The 20,285-nt window shown below is 42.2% G+C and overlaps 1 protein-coding gene across 6 annotated transcripts in view; it reads right to left on the reverse strand.

Annotated features, from left to right (window-relative positions):
• Positions 1-20,285, reverse strand: part of FREM1 (FRAS1 related extracellular matrix 1) — a 167,629-nt gene that overhangs the window by 115,067 nt on the left and 32,277 nt on the right. For all 6 annotated transcript variants that reach the window (XM_077765043.1, XM_077765041.1, XM_077765042.1 and 3 more), the window contains exons 4-9: positions 18,127-18,428; positions 16,121-16,317; positions 9,145-9,468; positions 5,956-6,064; positions 2,295-2,426; positions 362-706 (exon numbers count right to left, since the gene is read on the reverse strand). In XM_077765043.1, coding sequence (XP_077621169.1) covers positions 362-706; positions 2,295-2,426; positions 5,956-6,064; positions 9,145-9,468; positions 16,121-16,317; positions 18,127-18,428 — 1,409 coding nt within the window. The remainder of the gene's footprint in view (positions 1-361; positions 707-2,294; positions 2,427-5,955; positions 6,065-9,144; positions 9,469-16,120; positions 16,318-18,126; positions 18,429-20,285) is intronic.

Here is a 20,285-nt window from a genome sequence, read left to right on the forward strand (position 1 = left end):
CTCCCTATTTTGTTACTCCTGACTACTTTAAGAAATGGTTATGAAATTATTCTCTTAAAGCACAAACAAATTTTATTCATAAAATTACTTTATAAATAATTCAGGATAGGCCAAATACTCCTCTTCAAACTTATTTGTTCTTTCATTCTGCTTGGTGGACATAATTTTTCATAATATAATGGTTACCTTGACATCCGACTCTGGAATTTTTTAGATGCACAACCATGAATAGATCAGTTTAACTTTTCTAAGTGTCAGGCTTCCCACAAAATGAGAGTGATAGTGGTATCTTCCCTCATAAACTTGATGTCCACCCTTGCACAAATTCTGACATCAATGGTCTTAACTATTCAGAACTTACCTATCAGCCCTGGCCCTGGCTTCTTCATGATCTCTCCAGCCTGAGGGGGTTTTGTGATATTAAAGAAGATGTAGTCATCACTGGAGTCTATATCTGATGCTCTCAGCATGGAGCCCTGGATCAGTATGGTCTGTCCCTCCTCCAGTTCAATTACTACATTGTTTATGAGGAATGGGGGACTGTCGTCTTTGGGCAAAATGTTGATGGGAAACTTATGGCGGATGCTGTGACGGCCATCGAATATCCTGAAGACCACAAAGTCTTTGGTGGAATCACTGTCGTCATGATGATAGCGAACAACTCCAGTCTGAAGGTCAGCCACAGTGAAGAGAAATCCTTTCCCCCCTGATGGAGAGAGCAGAGATGGGGCTGACTGAATGAGGGATGCAGAGGGAGCAGCTGCAGCGAAAGCAGCAGTAGAGGGAAGGGCGTGAAGGAAAGTGGGCCAGTCGATACCTGCCTCACCTAGACAAACAATCTTGTTTAGTGGGCTCCGGGCCTCCACAGATCTGGTATTGAATACTGGCTGTAACACTTACTGGCTGTGTGGACTTGGGCAAGGTAAGTAATTCATCTGAGACTCATCTATAAAACAGGGATAATAATACCTACCTCATATTCCCTAGGAAGAATGAGAGAACTTACAGGAAGAGTAAGCCTATAAAAAGTGTTCATTATCCTTCAACACGGCAGCATTTCCCTGAGGAGCAGTCTTGAAACAGGAGCGTCAGTGCCACTTAGGAAGTCATTGGAAATGTAAGTTCTCTGGCCCTCCTCCAGGCTTACTGAGTCGAAAGTCCTGGAGGCGAGACCCCAACTAAGTGACAAAACTTGTTTTCATCGTCCCTTCTCTTTCTTTCTTACCGGAATGCAGACCCGAAGTCTGAAGATGTGGGTGCTATCTTGTGACCACTGTCAGAGCAGAAAGAGCTGTCGGCATCATGGATCTGGAGTGCCTACCTCTGGGCAACTTGTCACATGAGGAAAATTACTCTTGACTTTTTAAGTCACTGTAGTTGGGTTTCCCTTACACGCAGCTGAACATCCCCTTAAGCTGATCTACTCTCCTAAGGTGATTTCATTTTTTATTTCAGAATTCCTAATCACAAATGATAATAAAAAAGAGCTCTCTTTCTGCTTTATAGTTAGTTAGGAATACCAAGAGGATAATTGAATTAAATCCTCTGAGCTCATTATACGGAATGGACTATATTATGTGATATGAATATTATTTTTATTAGGGCTATTATCTTGTTAACTACTACCCTTATAATTATAATATGATTAACAAAATAACATAATTATACTAATAACATAATAACATAATGATTACCAAGTATTTAAAAAACTACATTTTTCTGTTTTTTAATACATTCCCCTAAATCAGAGAAATGAGAGTGACATATTTTGTCTTCCAACTGGGATAAGATCATCAGTTAAAGAGTGTATTTAGAAGGAGTCCTACACTGCATCTGAGATTTAAATAATGAGCCAACCACAAGATGCTGCTTGTAAATGGTCATCCATGGATGGGAGCACGCTAACATAGTAGCACATGGTTTCAAGATCTCCACACTTTCTAGATATGACAATACAGATGAGGCCCAAGAGAGGCTCAGTCGGTTAAGTGTCCGACCCCATCTCAATTCATGATCTCACAGTCCATGGGTTCACCCCACCACATCAAGCTCTATGCTGAAAGCTCAGAGCCTAGAGCCTGCTTGAGATTCTGTGTCTCCCTGTCTCTCTGCCCCTCCCTCCCTCATGCCCTATCTCTCTCTCTGTCTCAAAAATAAATAAATATTTTAAAAATTAAAATAAAAAAAAGAAATGAGGCCCAAGAGATGCTATGTATATATTGTTAAATATGGTCTGTCTGCTTTCAGAGAAAAGACTTTTGGGTTCTTTTCTAGGTCAAATGCTGATCTTTCACCTTTTACTGTAAGGCGTCCGTGCTGCAGGCCACCCACGGTGACCAGCTGGACAGCATGGAGGTCATCATTGTCGACAATCTGAAACTGTTCCCAAGTGATGGCCCGAGACTGCCCCTCCAGAAGACTCAGACCTACAAGTGAAAACAGAAAAGTGTCCTAGAAAGTTCTATGACATGCCAACATGTCTACTTGAAGACAAGATGAATGCATTTTCACTCACGAAACTAGTTGAAAATTGTATCTTTGAAAGTATTTTAAAAAACTGGAATTCAGGGGCGCCTTGAGTGGCTCAGTCCGTTAAGAGTCCGACTTTGGCTCAGGTCACGATCTCTCAGTCTGTGAGTTTGAGCCCCATGTCGAGCTCTGTGCCGACAGCTCGGAGCTGGAGCCTACTTATGATTCTGTGTCTCCCTCCCTCTCTGCTCCTCCCCTGTTTGTGCTCTGTCTCTCTCTCTCTCTTTATCAAAAATAAACATTAAAAATTTTTTTTTAAAGAAACTGGAATTTAGCTTTTGTTTTTAGTAATATTTCTGCATCTAATACTATTAACGCCAGTCTGATAACTGGTTCCTTCTGGCATAGCCATTGGAGGCATTGTGGTGTCAGAAAGGAAATACTGAGGGAAAGAATAGATATTCTTTCACAGGGGTCTCTCGTTCAAAAATGTCCACAAGGCAGCTTTCAAAGGTGACATCCAGATATTTTAAACGGACAAGAAAATCAGAACAGCTTTTATATATAAGTTATGAGTGCAACAGTAGCTCACAGGACAGAGAATATAAAGTGGTTACTTGTGCAAATACAGAGCTACCATGTTAGGGGAGTGTTTGATGGTATTAGACAAGAAGTGTCTGCCACTTTGAAATGAGGGCTGAATTTTATTCCAGGCTCTCATAAAGAAGGAACTTTAATAACTAAAGGAATTGAAATAAAACCTTCTCCTTGGAGCCAGTGTGCTGGAGGAAATCTGGGGAGAGAGGGTTAAGTGCTGCCCCAAGCAGCAAGATACAGATTCGGGATGGAACACTCCAGAAACAGGGAGCTGAGCAACATCAACCATTCCCATTATTCAGTGGGTCTAGGAGCTGACAGATTGCAAAGAATCTTGAAAGGGAACAAAGCTTTTTCAGTTTTTAAGTTGCTAAAACTGAAAGGCAGTGTACCGGCGGACCCACTCACATTTCCCCTCAAACCTGCCCAGCTTCCCCTGCCTCCCTGGCTGTGACTGTGTGCTTGCTTTCTGGCTGCTGCGGCCCCGTGAGGGTCCCCGCAGTCCCCACGATTGTAAACTGTGGCTGGCTGCCACCACTGCCTCATCTTCTGCTAAGGCTGGTTTACATGAATCATCCTCTCAGCCAAGGGCCAGGTTTTGGCATGACGTCCCTTGTGACCATGGCCATAGCAGCCACAAAGAAGGACCAGGTGGCACATCATGGGCATGTGGGGAGTTGACAGCCAGTGAAGCAAACTGACCACAGCGAGACGGGAGATGGGAAGCAGCTGAGAGAGAGACCACTCACCCTTTCCTGAGACCACGTCTGACTCTTCCCATGCATAGTGGTTCTGTTTCCTCCTGGAAACACCAGCATGACCGGGCAGTCAACTTCACTTTCTCATAAACTCAGTCACCCTACCTTACCTTTTTATTTGTTCCCCCCCAACTTCCTTTCCCTCTTATTCTTGTTTTCAGTATAGGGTTAGTACATATGACCCACATCAGGGCCTGTTTGCTAGGGAACATGGAATACAACATACACTAGGAAGGAAGGAAGGAAGGAAGGAAGGAAGGAGGGAGGAAGGAGGGAGGAAGGAGGGAGGAAGGAAGGGAGGGAGGAAGGAAGGAGGGAGGAAGGGAGGGAGGAAGATGAAAGAAAAAACAAAACAATGAATGAAAGAATGAAAGAACAAAAGAAAAAAGAACGAAAGAAAGAACGAAAGAAAGAACGAAAGAAAGAAAGAAAGAAAGAAAGAAAAAGAAAGAAAGAAAGAAAGAAAGAAAGAAAGAAAGAAAGAAAGAAAAAGAAAGAAAGAAAGAAAGAAAGAAAGAAGAGAGGGGCAGAGAAAGGAAGGAACGGGGGGAGGAGTGAGAGAGGGAAGAAAGAAGGGAGGGAAGGAGAGAGGGTGGGCAGGCACATATAAAGAATCTCTGTGACTCATAATATGGGTTTTGAAGACAAGAGTGTGCTACACATACGATGAGGCATCATGAGACACAGCACAAGAGGAAGCCAGAAGGGTAGAAGTATATTATAGCAAGACATTAACAGTGGTTCTGTCTTCATAATCATTCATTACTATTTCATTCATTCATCCATTACTATTTCATTCATTTCTACCCATGCACTGTTATTATTATCATTATCCATTCATTCCATTTATTCTGTTTAATGTACCTTCCAAGTTTTCAATGATGAACATGATTAAGTTCCTAATAAGTAAAAATTCATTTTAAAAAGGTTCTGATGTCCAAAGTAGCCGAAACCAGATTTGGAACTCTCTTAACAAGCTTGGATTTCACAGATCCTGCAGACTATGAAATCTCTGTGCTCAAGCAATAATCCACTTAATATATGATTATTACTAGAGTTCAGGTTGCTAAACCCTTCTTTCCTTTTATTATCCCTCTAGCAGAGGTAAGGTGAGCCATTCACCAATATAAGACTGCTCAACCAATGTTCTCCATCTTGACCAAAACTCATACACATACAAACACGTGTGTGTGTGTGTGTGTATGTACCCGCATGTAAGGGCACACACACACACACACACACATCCACAGAGCCAAGTTTAAGCCACCACCTAAGGATTTAAATGAGACAAATATTTTTCCCTTCACAGAGCCTGCCATCACTATTTATAAGTAGGTCTTTTTTTTTAAATTTTTTAATGTTTATTTATTTTTGAGAGAGAGAGAGCATGAGTGGGGGAAGGGCAGAAAGAGAAGGAGACACAGAATCTGAAGCAGGCTCCAGGCCCTGAGCTGTCAACACAGAGCCTGACACGGGTCTCAAACTCATGAAAGATCATGACCTGAGCTGAAGTCGGAGGCTTACCCACCTAAGCCACCCAGTTGTCCCCTAAGTAGGTCTTGATTGCTATCAATGGGATCAATGGGAAAGGGAAAAAATCTTCATTTACATTCCACATTTACATCTGATCTAAATATACACACTGCATCATAAGACTACACAGAAGTGACCTTCTTTTAAAACAAATGAAGTGGTTTAAGCTCTTATTCACGTATTATGGCTTCCCGGCATGTCTCCCAAACAGGACAATGAATTGGTCTCCATCTTCCTTCCCTTTCTCTGAACAGTTTGAACTAGAGACATTTTCCCCCCTCAGTCCAACTGTAGCTGAATACCACAAATCGTCACTTTTTTTGCCTCATTCAGTTGAAAGGTGTCCTTTGGGCTTATTTCCTACAGAGGAAAACGTGTTGCTTCACAACACAGGAATCCTTGTTTTAAATTTCTCACCCTGCCGGCAGGAAAAACAAAACAAAACAAAACAAAACAACTATCTGATACCATTAACTTATCTGAGTTTCAGTTGCCTGGTGTGTGAAATGGGAAGAAAACGACCTTTCCTTCCCGACCCATGTACTTTCCTGTCTTCCCTCCAGGGCTATGTTTCTTGACGCCCGACACCAAGCTTCACCTGTGTTCCAGGACACTCGCGGGGCATTCGTATCTGCCGTTCTGATGGAGATGTGGACTGTAATAGGTGCACTCCTTCCAAAGAAGAAGTCATAAGCCTCCACCTCCACCTGTGAACAAACAGTTACCTATGAATCACATGCTGACAATTTATAGTTATAAAAATACCATTATTCCTGGGGTGCACACCACACTTGGAGGCAAAACAGATATAGGTTCCTGCTGTTGTCTGATCTCATTTTTGACAACCTGATCTCACTTTTTCAGGCTCTAGACCTTGTTCCTTAGTTAACAGTATTTAAAAAATTTCCTCTCCAGGGGCGCCTGGGTGGCTCAGTCGGTTACGCATCGACTTTGGCTCAGGTCATGATCTCACAGTTTGTGGGTTCAAGCCCCGCATCGGGCTCTGTGCTGACAGCTAGCTCAGAGCCTAGAGCCTGTTACAGATTCTGTGTCTCCCTCTCTCTCTCTCTGAACCTCCCCTGCTCATGCTCTCTCTCTCTCAGAAATAAATAAAAAACATTAAAAAAATAAATAAAATAAATCCGGAGGCAGACTCAGATATCTAGAGGAGCCCGGCAGGTGATCCAAAGATAGAAAGAAACCTGCTTGAGGGGTACACTGTGGGAACTAAAGAGAGCTGGCAATTTAGGAGGCATAGGTGCACCTGGGCTCCAGCTATTGCTGCCTGGTGAGAATACAGACAAACAGACACAAACAGACACACCATGTAACTATAGCTCTTATTCCCGCAGAGTCCTTGGAAATCTGTAATATCTTTGTAAAAATGTTTCAATTTTTAAAGTTTATTTATTTTGAGAGAGAGTGAGCTGGGAAGGGGCAGAGAGAGAGGGAGAGAGAGAAACCCAAGCAGTTCTCTGCACCACCAGCATAGAGCCGGACGACGGGGCTCCAACTCACAAACCGTGAGATCATGACCCGAGCTGAAACCACGAGACGCCCAACCTGGTGCCCCTAAAATGTTTCAATTTTTAAATATAGAATTCATATTAAAAGTTCTAAAACATTGATTGTGCCAGAAACAAAATATTTCCAAGAACCACGTTTGATCCAGAACTCACCAGATTGAGAATGCTGGCATCCTTGACAGCCTTCCGGCATTACACAGACCACTGGAGTTAGAGACGACTTTGTCTACAATCCTTTCATTGACAAATTCTGTTACTCCTTCTTGTTTGGGGGGAGCGTTTTACCGGGATCCTTAATTTTAATGAATAGCACTGACTCACGAAAGACAAGTTTATAATCTCACTGGATGACTAATTCCCCTCTCAAACGCTTTCTGTTAGGAAAGTCCTCTGTCTAAGTACCTACTGCTGCTATTCCAGCCTCTTTCCTCCTGTTTTGTTTTGGAGCAGCTGGTTACAATCCTGCACATAATAACCCTTCATGAACCTATAGACCTACCAGCGAGTTGATTCAAACAGGATGGTATGTTTAAATAAGCAGGTTAATACAGACTTGACTTGAGGCTTATTAAGGAAAATGAGTGGCCCTGGGGTTCCAAATTGTCTTCCATGTAATTTAGGCATTTTCTGCATTTAGCCTCTAGGGCAGGCAAAAGACTTGAGACTATAGATGCCATCCTTTTCTTTTCTTCATTTCATAATAGTGTGTGGCGGCTGTTGCTTTCACTCCTGCCCTCACCTCTCATTCCTTCCATATGACTAAGTCATTTCTCTCATCTGAGGTCCACTTGTACCTTGAGCTCATAAATAAAGCACAGCTACTCTGGTCACTTCATGTATGTATTTTCTGGCATCATACGATGTAATCTTATAGCGGAACCAGTCCAAATGTGTGTTTTTGAAGTTGTTGTTAGAAGGTGACTCTCAGTTTTCTCAGTGGAGATGAGGCACTTTATAGATCCGGTGGGCCAGAAGCCCTGGGCTTATTCAGCCACCTGGGATAGGGGCCCCCAGAACACAGCCATGGCCAGTGCTCCTGAAGCTAACCGCCCCTTCCCTGGACTGTAATGCCAAGGCGGTCCATTCTTTCAGCCGTGAAAATTCAAGCTCATTTCATTAGGTTTCCGTTGGTTTGAAAAGAGTGTTTTTTAGTGAGCACATAACATACAGTTTCATATGGCCCAACCCAATAGTTTCATTTTTATTCTGTTACTTTGGCAGCCTTGAATCTGTTTCTTTTGTTACTGTGCTATTTGCTGATATGTTGCTGATTGATCATTTATCCTCTCAAATGGACCTAATGGACCTGCTTGGGAGGGAGGGACACTGTGGTCAAATGGGCTTTCTTCAAAAACAGGCGTATGCCTTCTATTTCTGTATTATACCTCATCCTTTTCTGTCAAGACCTGGTCCAATACATGCACAACACGTAATAAGGCTCAACACATATTATATGGCTCCAGTTATTAGCTATGGATTTCATGGAAGCAAATAAAATCTGGATATTTAACAATATGTCTGGAGAGATAGATGCCTGTAGACCAGGGTCTTTTAAAAGCAGCATCACTGACATTTTGCACTGGATAATTCTTTGTCGTGGGGGCTGTCCTGTGCCTTGTAGGACATGGTAGCACTCCTGGCTTCTGTCCACCAAATGCCAGTAGGCACCCCTACTCATCATGCATACCCATTTGTGAGACCAAAAATGTCTCCAGACATTCCCAAATGTCCCCTGGGGGAGCAAAGTCTCCCTCAATTAAGATCTACAACTCTCGACCCTGTGCCTTTGAGAGAGGCTCTCATGCTCTCATGCTGGTCTGCAATCGTCCCCTGAGCAAATGCAGGGATGCTTCTCCAGTGTGTTTGCTTATTTCCAGTTACAAACTTCTTTTATGGAAAGGAAAAAGAATTTTTTTTAATTTTTATATAGTTTATTTATTTTCGAGACAGAGGGAGACAGAGCATGAGTGGGGGAGGGGCAGAGAGAGAGGGAGACACAGAATCTGAAACAGGCTCCAGGCTCTGAGCTGTCAGCACAGAGCCCAATGCGGGGCTCGAACCCATGAACCGTGAGATCTGAGCCAAAGTCGGACGCTTAACCGACTAAGCCACCCAGGTGCCCCTGCCTCTGGATTTACAGTGATGGATTCTCCTCTGAGGCAATAACTGTACAAACTCACCTGAAGGTTAAGGGAAGTGGCCTCTTCAAGAACTCTGCAAATACCAAACAGGCTAGAAGCTTTGTCTCCCTTTCTTCTTACCTCATAATGTCTCCTCACAGAATGGCTGCTGTTTGGTGGCTGATAGGCTATCTGCATGTCACTTAGATCTTTCCAGGTGAATGAGGAGACCGGTCTAGTGTGATCCCACAGGTGAGTCATGTAGCCCTGGGGCGGGGCCTTCGTAATGTTGAACACCAGCAAGGGCTTTGGCGTCTCATCCTCTTCACAGTCCAGAACGGATGTGGTCAATGAGGTCAGGATGAACTGATCCACTTCCAGAATAAACATGGCCATGAATGCAGCCCTTGGAATCTGATTAGGAATGCCAGCTCTGATATAGACGGGCAACCACGCACTCTCTGACTTTTGAAGGGGAAAGAAAATACAGAGAGGGAAACAATATGAGTGAAGATATCACATACACGGTTAATAGGATGATCGATGGTGCGTCCTGCAGTGACCTGAAACCTGGTTGCACATTAGAATCCTTAGAGAGTTTTAAACATATACTGATGCCCAAGGTCCATCTCTACAGGTTCTAATTTAATTATTCCAAAAAAGGGACAAGAAAACTGGTATTTAAAAAAACATTTTTTAAACGTTTATTTATTTTTGAGAGAGAGAGAGAAACAGCACAAGTGGGGTAGGGACAGAGAGAGAGGGAGACACAGGATCTGAAACAGGCTCCAGGCTCTGAGTTGTCAGCACAAAGCCCGATGCAGGGCTTGAACCCATAAACTACGAGATCATGACCTGAGCCAAAGTCAGAAGCTCAACTGACTGAACCACCTAGACACCCCAGAAAACTGGTATTTTTAAAGCTCTCTGGTGACTCTAACATGTAGCCAGTGTTGACAAGGGACAATGGTTTTGGCATCAGAAGGAAATGTCCTTTTGATTCTATGTCCAGCACTTATGATTTTAAACAAGCTATTTAATTCCTAAATCTTCCCCCCTCCATTTGTGAAACGGAAATACTGGACCCCCAAATAAGTCACATTCGGTATGCTGAGCACTGGATATTGGACTAGAAGTTGTAATCTATATGTAACAAAATATTAAAAATGGAATTATTTTTGGCTCAGTCTCAACTGAAGTAAAATGAAAGCAACAACATATTTCAAAGCGAATGCGACACCTATGGGCAGAATTTACAAAGCCCATAGTAACTGGAACTAGCACCAGTTCCAGACTCTAGAACTCTCTCACCAACTACGAGAATAGAGAAGGGTTGAGAGGGATAAGAGCAAGTTTTCTTTGTGGAGAAGAGTGTGTTGCTGTGCCAAGTCACTCCCTTTGTCCCCAACCCCACATACCTCCAGGAAGAGGAAAGGTGGGCAATGCTACATTTGTCTCCGGTGTCTCTGTCTGGAGAGTAGTTTCCACAAGACCAGCCTTAAAATGTATCTTGTACAAAGGACTGATGCTCATACAGGAGGAAACTAAGTGGTCAAACGCAGAAGAATAATGGTGTCTGTTCTGGGATCTGTCTGTAGTGTTTGTTGGTGGCAGAGAAAAATATCTGAGTGCTCCAGAAATGGGGCCAAGCAGGACAGAGGATTGGTCTGGGGTCATCCTGGACCCTGACCTTTTGGGTGCTTCTGTGAGACGGCAAAGAATCCCTCCCACGGGCAGCTGGATGTGGAAATCCTCCTAGGAGCTATGGGAGGAATTGCAAGTGAATACACAGGTCAAAATGCCCCCGCTGCAGACCTCCAGGAAGGGGGATCCCCAGGGAAAGGAGGAAATTGCCCTGGAGACAAAGAAGCAACTTGAAACATTTGCAGACTTAGGGAGCACGAAGTCATATTCTATCAGTGTCTGATCCGACGCTTTTCCCAACGTTGCCACAAACCAGCCCCCCCAAGACCAGAAGTTCTGAAGCTAGCCAGTAAAGCTCAGAAAAGTACAACAGAGAAACAGAAGATAACCAGCCCATCTCCCCTCCTACTGCATGCTTTATGAAGACAAATTAATGATATGCTGAGACATCTCCAGGGTTAGAGTATCTATTTTTCACATGGCATTGACAAAATTATTTTAAGAGTCATCATTTGAAAATTCAAGAATGGAAAAATCACACTATAAAAGGACTGGTGCTGAACAATAAGACCATTTAAGCCTGGGGTTAAGCCTAAATAAATATGCTATTTTATGTTAGTTTTTAAAATTTTTTAAATGTTTTATTTATTTCTGAGAGAGAGAGAGACACACACAGCATGAGCAGGAGGGTCAGAGAGCGAGGGAGACACAGAATCTGAAGCAGGCTCCAGTCTCTGAACTAGCTGTCAGCACAGAGCCCGACAAGGGGCTGGAACCTACGAACCATGAGATCGTGAGCTGAGCTGAAGTCAGACGTTTAACTGACTGAGCCACCCAGGCACCCCACTTTTCATAAATATGCTATTTTATTTTTTAAAAATGTTTCATTTATTTCTGAGAGAGAGAGAGAGAGATAGTGTGAGCAGGGGAGGGTCAGAGAGAGAGGGAGACACAGAATCCGAAACAGGCTCCAGGCTCTGAGCTGGCTATCGCACAGAGCCCGACGCGGAGCTTGAACTCACAAACCATGAGATCACGACCTGAGCCGAAGTCAGACGGTTAACTGACTGAGCAACACAGGGGCCCCATAAATATGCTATTTTAGACATGTTAACAAAATGGATATAAACATCAAAAAAGAGCTTCCTTGCAATAAAAAATAGATGATATAAGAAATAACAAATATAATAACAATGCTAGAACTAAAGTTTTATTTTTTTTAATGCTTATTTTTCAAGAGAAAGAGTGAGTACAAAGGAGTGTATGAGAGCAGGGGAGGGGCAGAGGGAGAGGAGAGAAAATCCCAAGAAGGCTCTGTGCTGTGATTGCTGTGCCCCACGCAGGGCTTGAACCCATGAACATGAGATCATGACCTGAGCTGAAACCAAGAGTGGGAGGCTCAACTGACTGAGCCACCGAGGAGTCCCTAGAACTAAAATTTCAGATCGTATAAACAAAGGCTAGGAGGTGGGCAATCACCATGAGAAAGGATAGATAGGATCGATCCTCATCATATATAGGAAGGAGCCAAGGGATTCATTTCCGTTTTTGTCTTAAATATTAAAAATTTAAGATAAACAACATTTTCCATTTTAGAATGAAATCCCAGTAAAATATAAGGTCAGATAAACGACTTTCAAATAAGTGAAGAAAAAGGCATAGGAAATATAATCTATAATACAAGACAAAAAAATTTTTTTTTAGCTAGCAAGAGAACATAAAACAAGATGGTAGAAAAAATATATACCCATTATTATAAAACTACCACTCATAGTCCCATGTTCAAGACAAATATTCTGACATTAAATAGCTAATTACTTATGCCTTACAGCAGAGGCATTTACAATAAAATTACATGCAAAGATTAAAAGTCAAAGGATGATCCAAAGTTACCATGTAAAGAAAAAGGCAGAAGTGATCATCTTACTTTCAAAGAAAGATGAATCAAGGCAAAAGGCATTTAAAAATGACAGTGTGCGGGTGCCTGGGTGGCTCAGTTGGTTAAGCGTCCAACTTCAGCTCAGGTCATGATCTCACGATTCGTGGGTTCGAGCCCCACATCGGGCTCTATGCTGACGGCTTAGAGCCTGGAGCCTGCCTCAGATTCTGTGTCTCCCTCTCTCTGCTCCTCCCCTGCTCATGCTCTGTTTCTCTGTCTCTCAAAAATAAATAAAAAATTTAAAAAAAAACAGTGTGGGCAGTTGATATTGATAAAATAAATATATGAGACAAGGATTCTTATAGGAATCATTATGTTTAATATTATTCTGACCAAACCAGTGGGGAACAGAGCAAAAATAAGAGGAATAATTACTGAAGAAGAAAGGACAAAATTATCATCATTAGTGAAAGGTATAATTATGGTCTTCAAACGCCCAAAGAATTGAAAAATTCTTGGAATAATTGAATTCAAGAAAGAAGCCAGATAAAAGAAAATTATACCAAAAAATAGCTTTCCTATTTACTGTCAGTAACCAATGAGAAGATATAATGGAGGGGAAAGTGTCTATTCATAGTAATTTCCCAAAAGCAAACTGCCTAGGACTGGCCTTAATAAGTATGCTCGATTTACATGAAGAAAACTGCAAATTTTATAGAAACACATCAAAAAGCATTCGCTTCGATGAAGTGAAATCCCTCATTTCTGGATAAGAAGGCTGACTATAGCAAATGTTCTCATATTCCAATTACTTCCAAAATATTGTACAGTTTTAATCCAATCCTGATAAAATACTTAAGGGCTCGAGAATTAAGAACAGGTAGAATGGACTAGAAAACTCTGGAGACAGGTGATAAGGAAGAACTTGCCTGTAAAATATTAAAGTGTATTATTGACCTATTGTATTTAGAATGAATGATACCGGTACAGGGATAAGTACGCAAATCTAAGGAACAAAAGAGTTAGCCTTGAAGTCATATATGTATAATATCTTTCTATGCGATAGAAGCAACATCAAAAATCAATGAGAAACCGGTTCATTATTCAACATATAGTGCTGAAAATTTGGCTACTTGGGAAAAAACTGCTCCTGTGTTTCACAATATTATAGAATTCGCTTTGGGTAGATTATAAAAGCAAATGTAAACAAGAAATCCTTAAAAATCTAGAAGAAATTATGGGTAAATGGTCATTTAGTTGCTTGATGAAGATGGACTGTCCAAGCATAAAAATGATAAAATAACAAGATTTTGAAACTTCAAATATAGTATAAATTCGGTTGCATAAAACAAAATCAACACTGTTGTACATGACTCCTTACCACGAGTGTGTGTGTGAAATGGTAGAAACATAACTCGTTTGTTCTCTTTTTGTGCTTTCTGTGTGTTTTTTTAAAAAATAGTCTCTGCAATGGGCATATTACTTGGATATTCATAAAAGAATATGTGTTATGACATGCCAAATTGCCTATGGAGTAAGTTAATAAAACAAGGTCATTTAAAGGGGGTAAAATCCCAATCAAACTGACTTAAAAATATAAACAAATAGAGTCCTAATTCAATACAGAGAGGTAAAAAAAATAAAAATCAGTCAGGGGGCACCTAGGTAGTTCAATCGGTTAAGTGTCCAACTTCAGTTCAGGTCATGATTTCACGGTCCATGAGTTCAAGCCCTGCATCAGGCTCTGCGCTCACAACTCGGAGTCTGAGGCCTACTTTGGATTCTGTGTCTCCCTCTCTCTCTGCCCCTCCACTGCTGTTTCTCTGTCTTTCTGTCTCTCTGTTTCTCTCTCTCTCAAAAATAAATAAACATTAAAAAAAATTTTTTTAAAGAAAGTAAATTCATGGGGAAGCTGGGTGGCTCAGTCAGTTAGGTGTCCAACTTTAGCTCAGGTCATGATCTCACAGTTTGTGGGTTCAAGCCCCACGTCGGGCTCTGTGCTGACAGCTCAGAGCCTGGAGCCTGCTTTGGATTCTGTGTTGCCTTCTCCCTCTGCCCTCCCATGCTCACATTCTGTCTCTATCTCAAAAATACATAAACATAAAGAAAAAAAAGAAAAGAAAAGAAAAAAGAAAATTCAGTCAGAAACAAAAATTGGTCTAATTGTTTAATGGCGATAAGAAATCAATAAAAGTGAAAGTTTTGTGTCAAAAAGACAAGAAGACATCTACTAATAGGAGGCTCAGTCTTGGCTCAGTCATACAGCACATGTGTATGGACGAGGTATGCAATTCTCTGGCCACCACCACACAACAAGGGGTTTGGGCTCTACCAGTGGTTTCCAAACCTAGCTGATGATCCATTTTTTTCCCAGGTAGCTTTTCTAATTGGCAAAATATGCACGGTGCTTACTATGTGCCAGGTGCTTTAGAAGTATTATCTTATTTATTTCTCTCAATCATAGAAGGTTCTATTATCCCCATTTTAAGGTTTTAAACAATGAGGCATAAAATCCAAAGTCAGAGAGCTAGTTACATAGACACTGGAACCCAGGCAAACTGGGCCCAGTGTTCATGCTCTTAGCTACTAATGTTAGGATCAGAAATCTATCCTTTAAGATCCTCCAAGTAATTTGTCTAATCAATTTGACCAGACCATCGATCTCAATTAGAAAATTCTATGGTCTAGTTTTATTATTTTCTTATCATTTCTTGTCTTATCAATTTCTTGGGGGGGGGTGATAATGTTCAATACCTGAGTTTCTTAGGTGAAATCCTAATAAGTCAAATTTTGAAAGACGGAGGTCTTTCATGAATGCACCCTTGAATCATCTTACGTCGGCATGAAATCTGAGCTGTGTTAACTGGTACACAGTTGTCCAGCTACCCAAATAAACAAATTCTAGAGTATATGAATCAGTGGAGTAGCATGTTAAATATTTCCTATAAATTGATTTCATCCTCTACCTTCATTTCAGTGTGAGATCAATAGAAGGAAAGGGCAGGAGGAGTTAAAAGATGAAAGATGGAGGAGGCTTTGGGGGAGAGGGTCATGTCTCTTTGATGACCTAGTCTTCCATCTCAAAGTCTGGAAGAATGAATAGGATATAATCCACTTGACTCATAAAAATGAGACTGGGTTTCCCCTTCTTCCCAGTTTCCCATGGACTTACCTAGCAGATGTGTGGACCCCCTGATTTCCTCTAACAGGGGAAAAGAGGTTCTATTAAAGTAGGGGAGAATGAAGGCTCAAAGAGAGGGTGCTACAAAAGATCAATGACAAGCTGAAGAATACTGATGGGAGAGGAGGGAGAAGGGTGGCATGTAACTGACCTCAGTCCTTCCTCCATTGCCTTAGTGGTACTAGAGATGGAAGAGAGCCAAGGAGGGGAAATTATAGACTAATATTTTGCACAAAGGCTCCGGTTTGAAGTGCTCACTGGCCAAACAAACAAGCCTGCAGTTCTAATGTGTCACTGGACAGTCCCACCCACAATGACATAGGAGCTGTCCCTGGCGTGGCAGCCAGCATGAGCAGCCCCAGGGAAGTGGCTCTTACCGCCATGAGGGACAGACACATAACCCCAAACTCTACCTTGTATACGATTTTACTCCTGCCATCGGTGAGGTCCAGCTGGATGGAGATGTAATCAATGTTGGGAGAAGGGGGATCCGTGTGTTGATATCGAAGCCCCATCAGCAGGAACTCCTCACAGCTCACATTGACACGTTCTATTTTCTTCAGGCCTAGGCTGCAGCTTCCACCTGGACACTTCAGCTCGGCTCCCAATTCTAGAATGTACAGCACAGAATTAAGACGGTCACCTGAGCATGATTATGAAACTTAAAAAACCAATCCTCCCTCTATTGGATACCTATTCCCTCTCACTGCCTTAGGAATGCCCTCATATACCCTCTAATCATTCATGGAGGGGGCTGGCATTATTCTAGAATGCTGTCATTGCTTTTACTGACCAGGTGTCTCCTGAGATCCTTGCACACCAAAAGTCACACTGAGAGAAAAAATCATAAAATGCATATTCTGCTGCTTGAATATCCTTGACAATAGACCCCTGGGTCATGACTGACCTTCCATCATCCAGCACAGGCCTTCCTTCACTGCATCCACTTCCATGGCTCCATCACACGGTCTCTCCAAGCTGTTCTACTCTGAAATTCTCTCCCTTCTGTGCCCGTCACACCCTCAAGTCCGAAGACCTTATGTTTGCTTAGTCCTTTTACTAAACCCCCCCTTTAAATTCCCTTTGACCGCCTGAACCAACCTGCTCTCTCCCACTGAAAGCCATAATCATCTCTGCCATGGTCTCTCTGTCTCTGCCCAACTTCATATTTCTCTCTCGTGGGGTAAATGATAGACATAGGCCACTTACTTTTCCAGTGGCCTTCTGTACATTCCCCTGATATACAAAATGAGTATTCTATTTTTTTACAAAATGTTTTAAGTTTATTTATTTTTGAAAGAGAGAGACAGAGTGTGAGCTGGGAGGGACAGAGAGAGAGAGGAAGACACAGAATCTGAAGCACGCTCCAGGCTCTGAACTGTCAGCACAGAGCCCAACACAGGGCTCAAACCCACAAACTGCAAGATTGTGACCTGAGCTGAAGTTGGATGCTTAACTGACTGAGTCACCCAGGTGCCCTGAATATTTTACTCCTTAACCAGATGGTTTTGAACCCTAAACAAGAGCACTTATGTGCAAGCAGGACTTTAGCTGTGAATTGTGGCCCAAAGTCAAGGTATTACTGTGATCATGATTATCCTTTCTATTTCTTGGTCTTCCCATAGCGCCTAGAACATCATTGTGCATATAGGAGGTGCCCAAAATATTCTGATTAAATGAATAACAGAAGGAACTTTATCCATCAACTCTTCCTGATTTAAACCATGGCTACTGCCCACCTACTCTACCTGAAACTTATTTATAATCAAACAGTACTTAATAAACACACTAACTACTCTCACTACCACTGCCATTGCTATCATGAATAATAACAACTGACAATTACTGAGCACTGACTTTGAGCCAGACACTGTGTGAACCACACTCTGTGCACGTGATCTCATTTACTCCATCTTTCCATCACCCTGTAGGGCAGCTACTATCCTTCCTTTTACAGAGGCTTGACTCAGTTAAGTGACTTACCTAAAATCATCCAGGAAATAAAAAGCAGAAGCAGTTTCCAAACCCAGGACTTCTTTTTTTTATTTTTTTAATGTTTATTTATTTTTGAGAGAAAGAGAGAGAGCAGGGGAGGGGCAGAGAGAGAGGGAAACACAGAATCCGAATGAATCAGGCTCCAGAATCCATGCAGTCAGCACAGAGCCTGATGCGGGGTCCATACTCACAAACCTTGAGATCATGACCTGACCCGAAGTCGGACACCTAACCAAACCACTCAGGCGCCCCTCCAAACCCAGGTCTTATGGATTCCCAAGTCCATACTCTTACCCACTAACTGGCATTTCTCAACCAGCAACAAGTTCTTATATCGGATCAAACTTTTTGTCCCAGTGGGAAATGACTATTTACAGATATGTCAGTTCTCATGACATTCAGAAAAGTATTAAAACATACATACGAGATTCAGGGAAGAAACTGTGTGGCTGATCTCCACGAGGTTTTTCTGGCCGAGGCTCCAGCAGGACCACCTGACCATGGCCTGGCAGCCGGCTTCCCACAGAATCCAGCCTGACTGTGCACTCCAGGCCGGCCGCCCCCTCGTAATCAAATCTGAGCACGTTCTTATCAATGGCTCGGGACAGGCCATAGAATTCGGACACCTCCAGTACATTGTTACTCATACGGATGATGTTACAGTCTGGTTCCAGGAGATAGACCCGCAGGATAAAGGTTTCTGTGAAGGTATCCGTCTCAGTAAATCTGTGGAGAGAACAGAGCAAAGGCAATATGTGCAGGTGCTCAGATACTTCTGGTATCTGTGTACTGACTTGTTTTGATGCTTAAAGATTGCCTTTATAAGATGTGCATGTGGGATGGAGTTTGGATTTCATTGAATTCTCTACTCCCAATCTCTGTTCTTTTTCATTCTTCTCCTTATCTGGGTGTCCACTCCCTTTCCTGCCATCTCCTTTACCATGATCTTTCTTTCAATACCTTCTCTCAAACCCGTCCTCCCTACTGATAGGTAATGACCCCTGGGAGCTCAGAGTCTCACTTCTAGCACATGAATAATTTAAGAGTATCAAGTTCATGTAATTTATGGACTGAGTTTTGATGCAGACGTGAAAGGGTGAGCAGTTTCTGAAGATCAACCCCTTTTTGCTCTTCAGAAAGCTATGAGAGGCACTGTTAGTGCCATTACAGATAAGGACACTGAGGCACAGAGGGGTCGCGTAGCTTGCCCCAGAGGCTGAAGAGGAGGTGAGGGGGGAATAAGCAGGCTCTCTGATTTTTTGTCTCCACCTTCCCTGTATATTCTATTTCGAATGTTCTCAAGACCAAGAACAGCAGCTCCTCTGACTCAGCCCTTCTTCCGCCCTGCTCCTCCTCCTCTCCACCCCTTGGAAACCCCAGGAGGGGGAGCAGCCAGAACGCATCAGCTGCTCCAGCCCTTCCAGGCAAGCTGTCCGAAGTTTTAACTCTGAAGTCTTAGAAAGATCAGACAGCCCTATATGCTGGTTACAAGGAATCCTTGGGTACCGTTTCTTTTTTTGAGCACAGCATTTTGTTCACGCTTCTCTTTCAGCACTTGCTCTGCATTGCCATTATCTACCCACATTTTGCATCAACCTCTGAGCACCAAAAGTCCATGTATCCTCATCCTTGGGTTTCCTATGCCCAGTACAGGGTCAGGAGCTATAGCGGGTGATCATAAGTGTCTACAGGATGATTCACTGCTCCAGTGTCCTCTGCAAAACTCTTTGTGTTAGTGTTGTCCCTAACAGAAATACACGCTAAGATATTTTAGCCAAATATTCATAACAGCAACAAACCCAAGTAAAAAACTATCTAAAAGCTGATTCTACCTACTGAATTGTCACCTCCATGAAGTGAGTAATACCATAACCTTGAGCCTAATTTTTAAATTAATTTTTTTATCGAGCTATAATTCATATACCATAAAACTCACCTTTTTAAGTATGCAACTCAATGGTTTTTAGTATATTCACAGGCAGGCTTGTAGTTGTTCAACCTTGACAACTACCTAATTCCAGACCATTTTTATCCGCCCAAAAATAAATTCATACCCCCCATGTACTCTTCCCCAGTCCTGGGAAACCACTAATCTTCTTTCTGTGTTCATAGATTAATGTTTTCTGGATACTGGATATAAATGAAAAGGTACATGACCTTCTGTGTCTGGCTTCTTTCACTGAGCATGATGGTTTCAAGGTCCATCCATGTGGTAGCCTACATCAGGGCTTCACTCTGTTGTATGGCTGATGAATATCCCAGTGCGTGGACACACCACATTTTGTTTATACATTCATCAGTTAGCTTGTTCCAACGGTAACACTTTTATCATCTACTATGTTTAAAACTAGAAGATACTGTACTTCTTATTAACGAAGCAGGTGATAATCGAATGAAGAATATCATTCAACTTTGGAATATATTTTCCTACTTCCCATTAGGAATTCATATTTTGTAATTTTCATTTCCTATCAGAAGTAAGAAGGTGGCTTGCCAGAGATACCTGTACAACTAAAGGGAAACCGGACAGAAATTTGTTCCATAAAAGCCCCCAGGAAAATGATACCAATAAAGGCGATTGAA

Source organism: Crocuta crocuta, unplaced genomic scaffold (assembly GCF_008692635.1).
Source record: "Crocuta crocuta isolate KB4526 unplaced genomic scaffold, BGI_CrCroc_1.0 scaffold687, whole genome shotgun sequence".
NCBI lineage: Eukaryota > Metazoa > Chordata > Mammalia > Carnivora > Hyaenidae > Crocuta > Crocuta crocuta.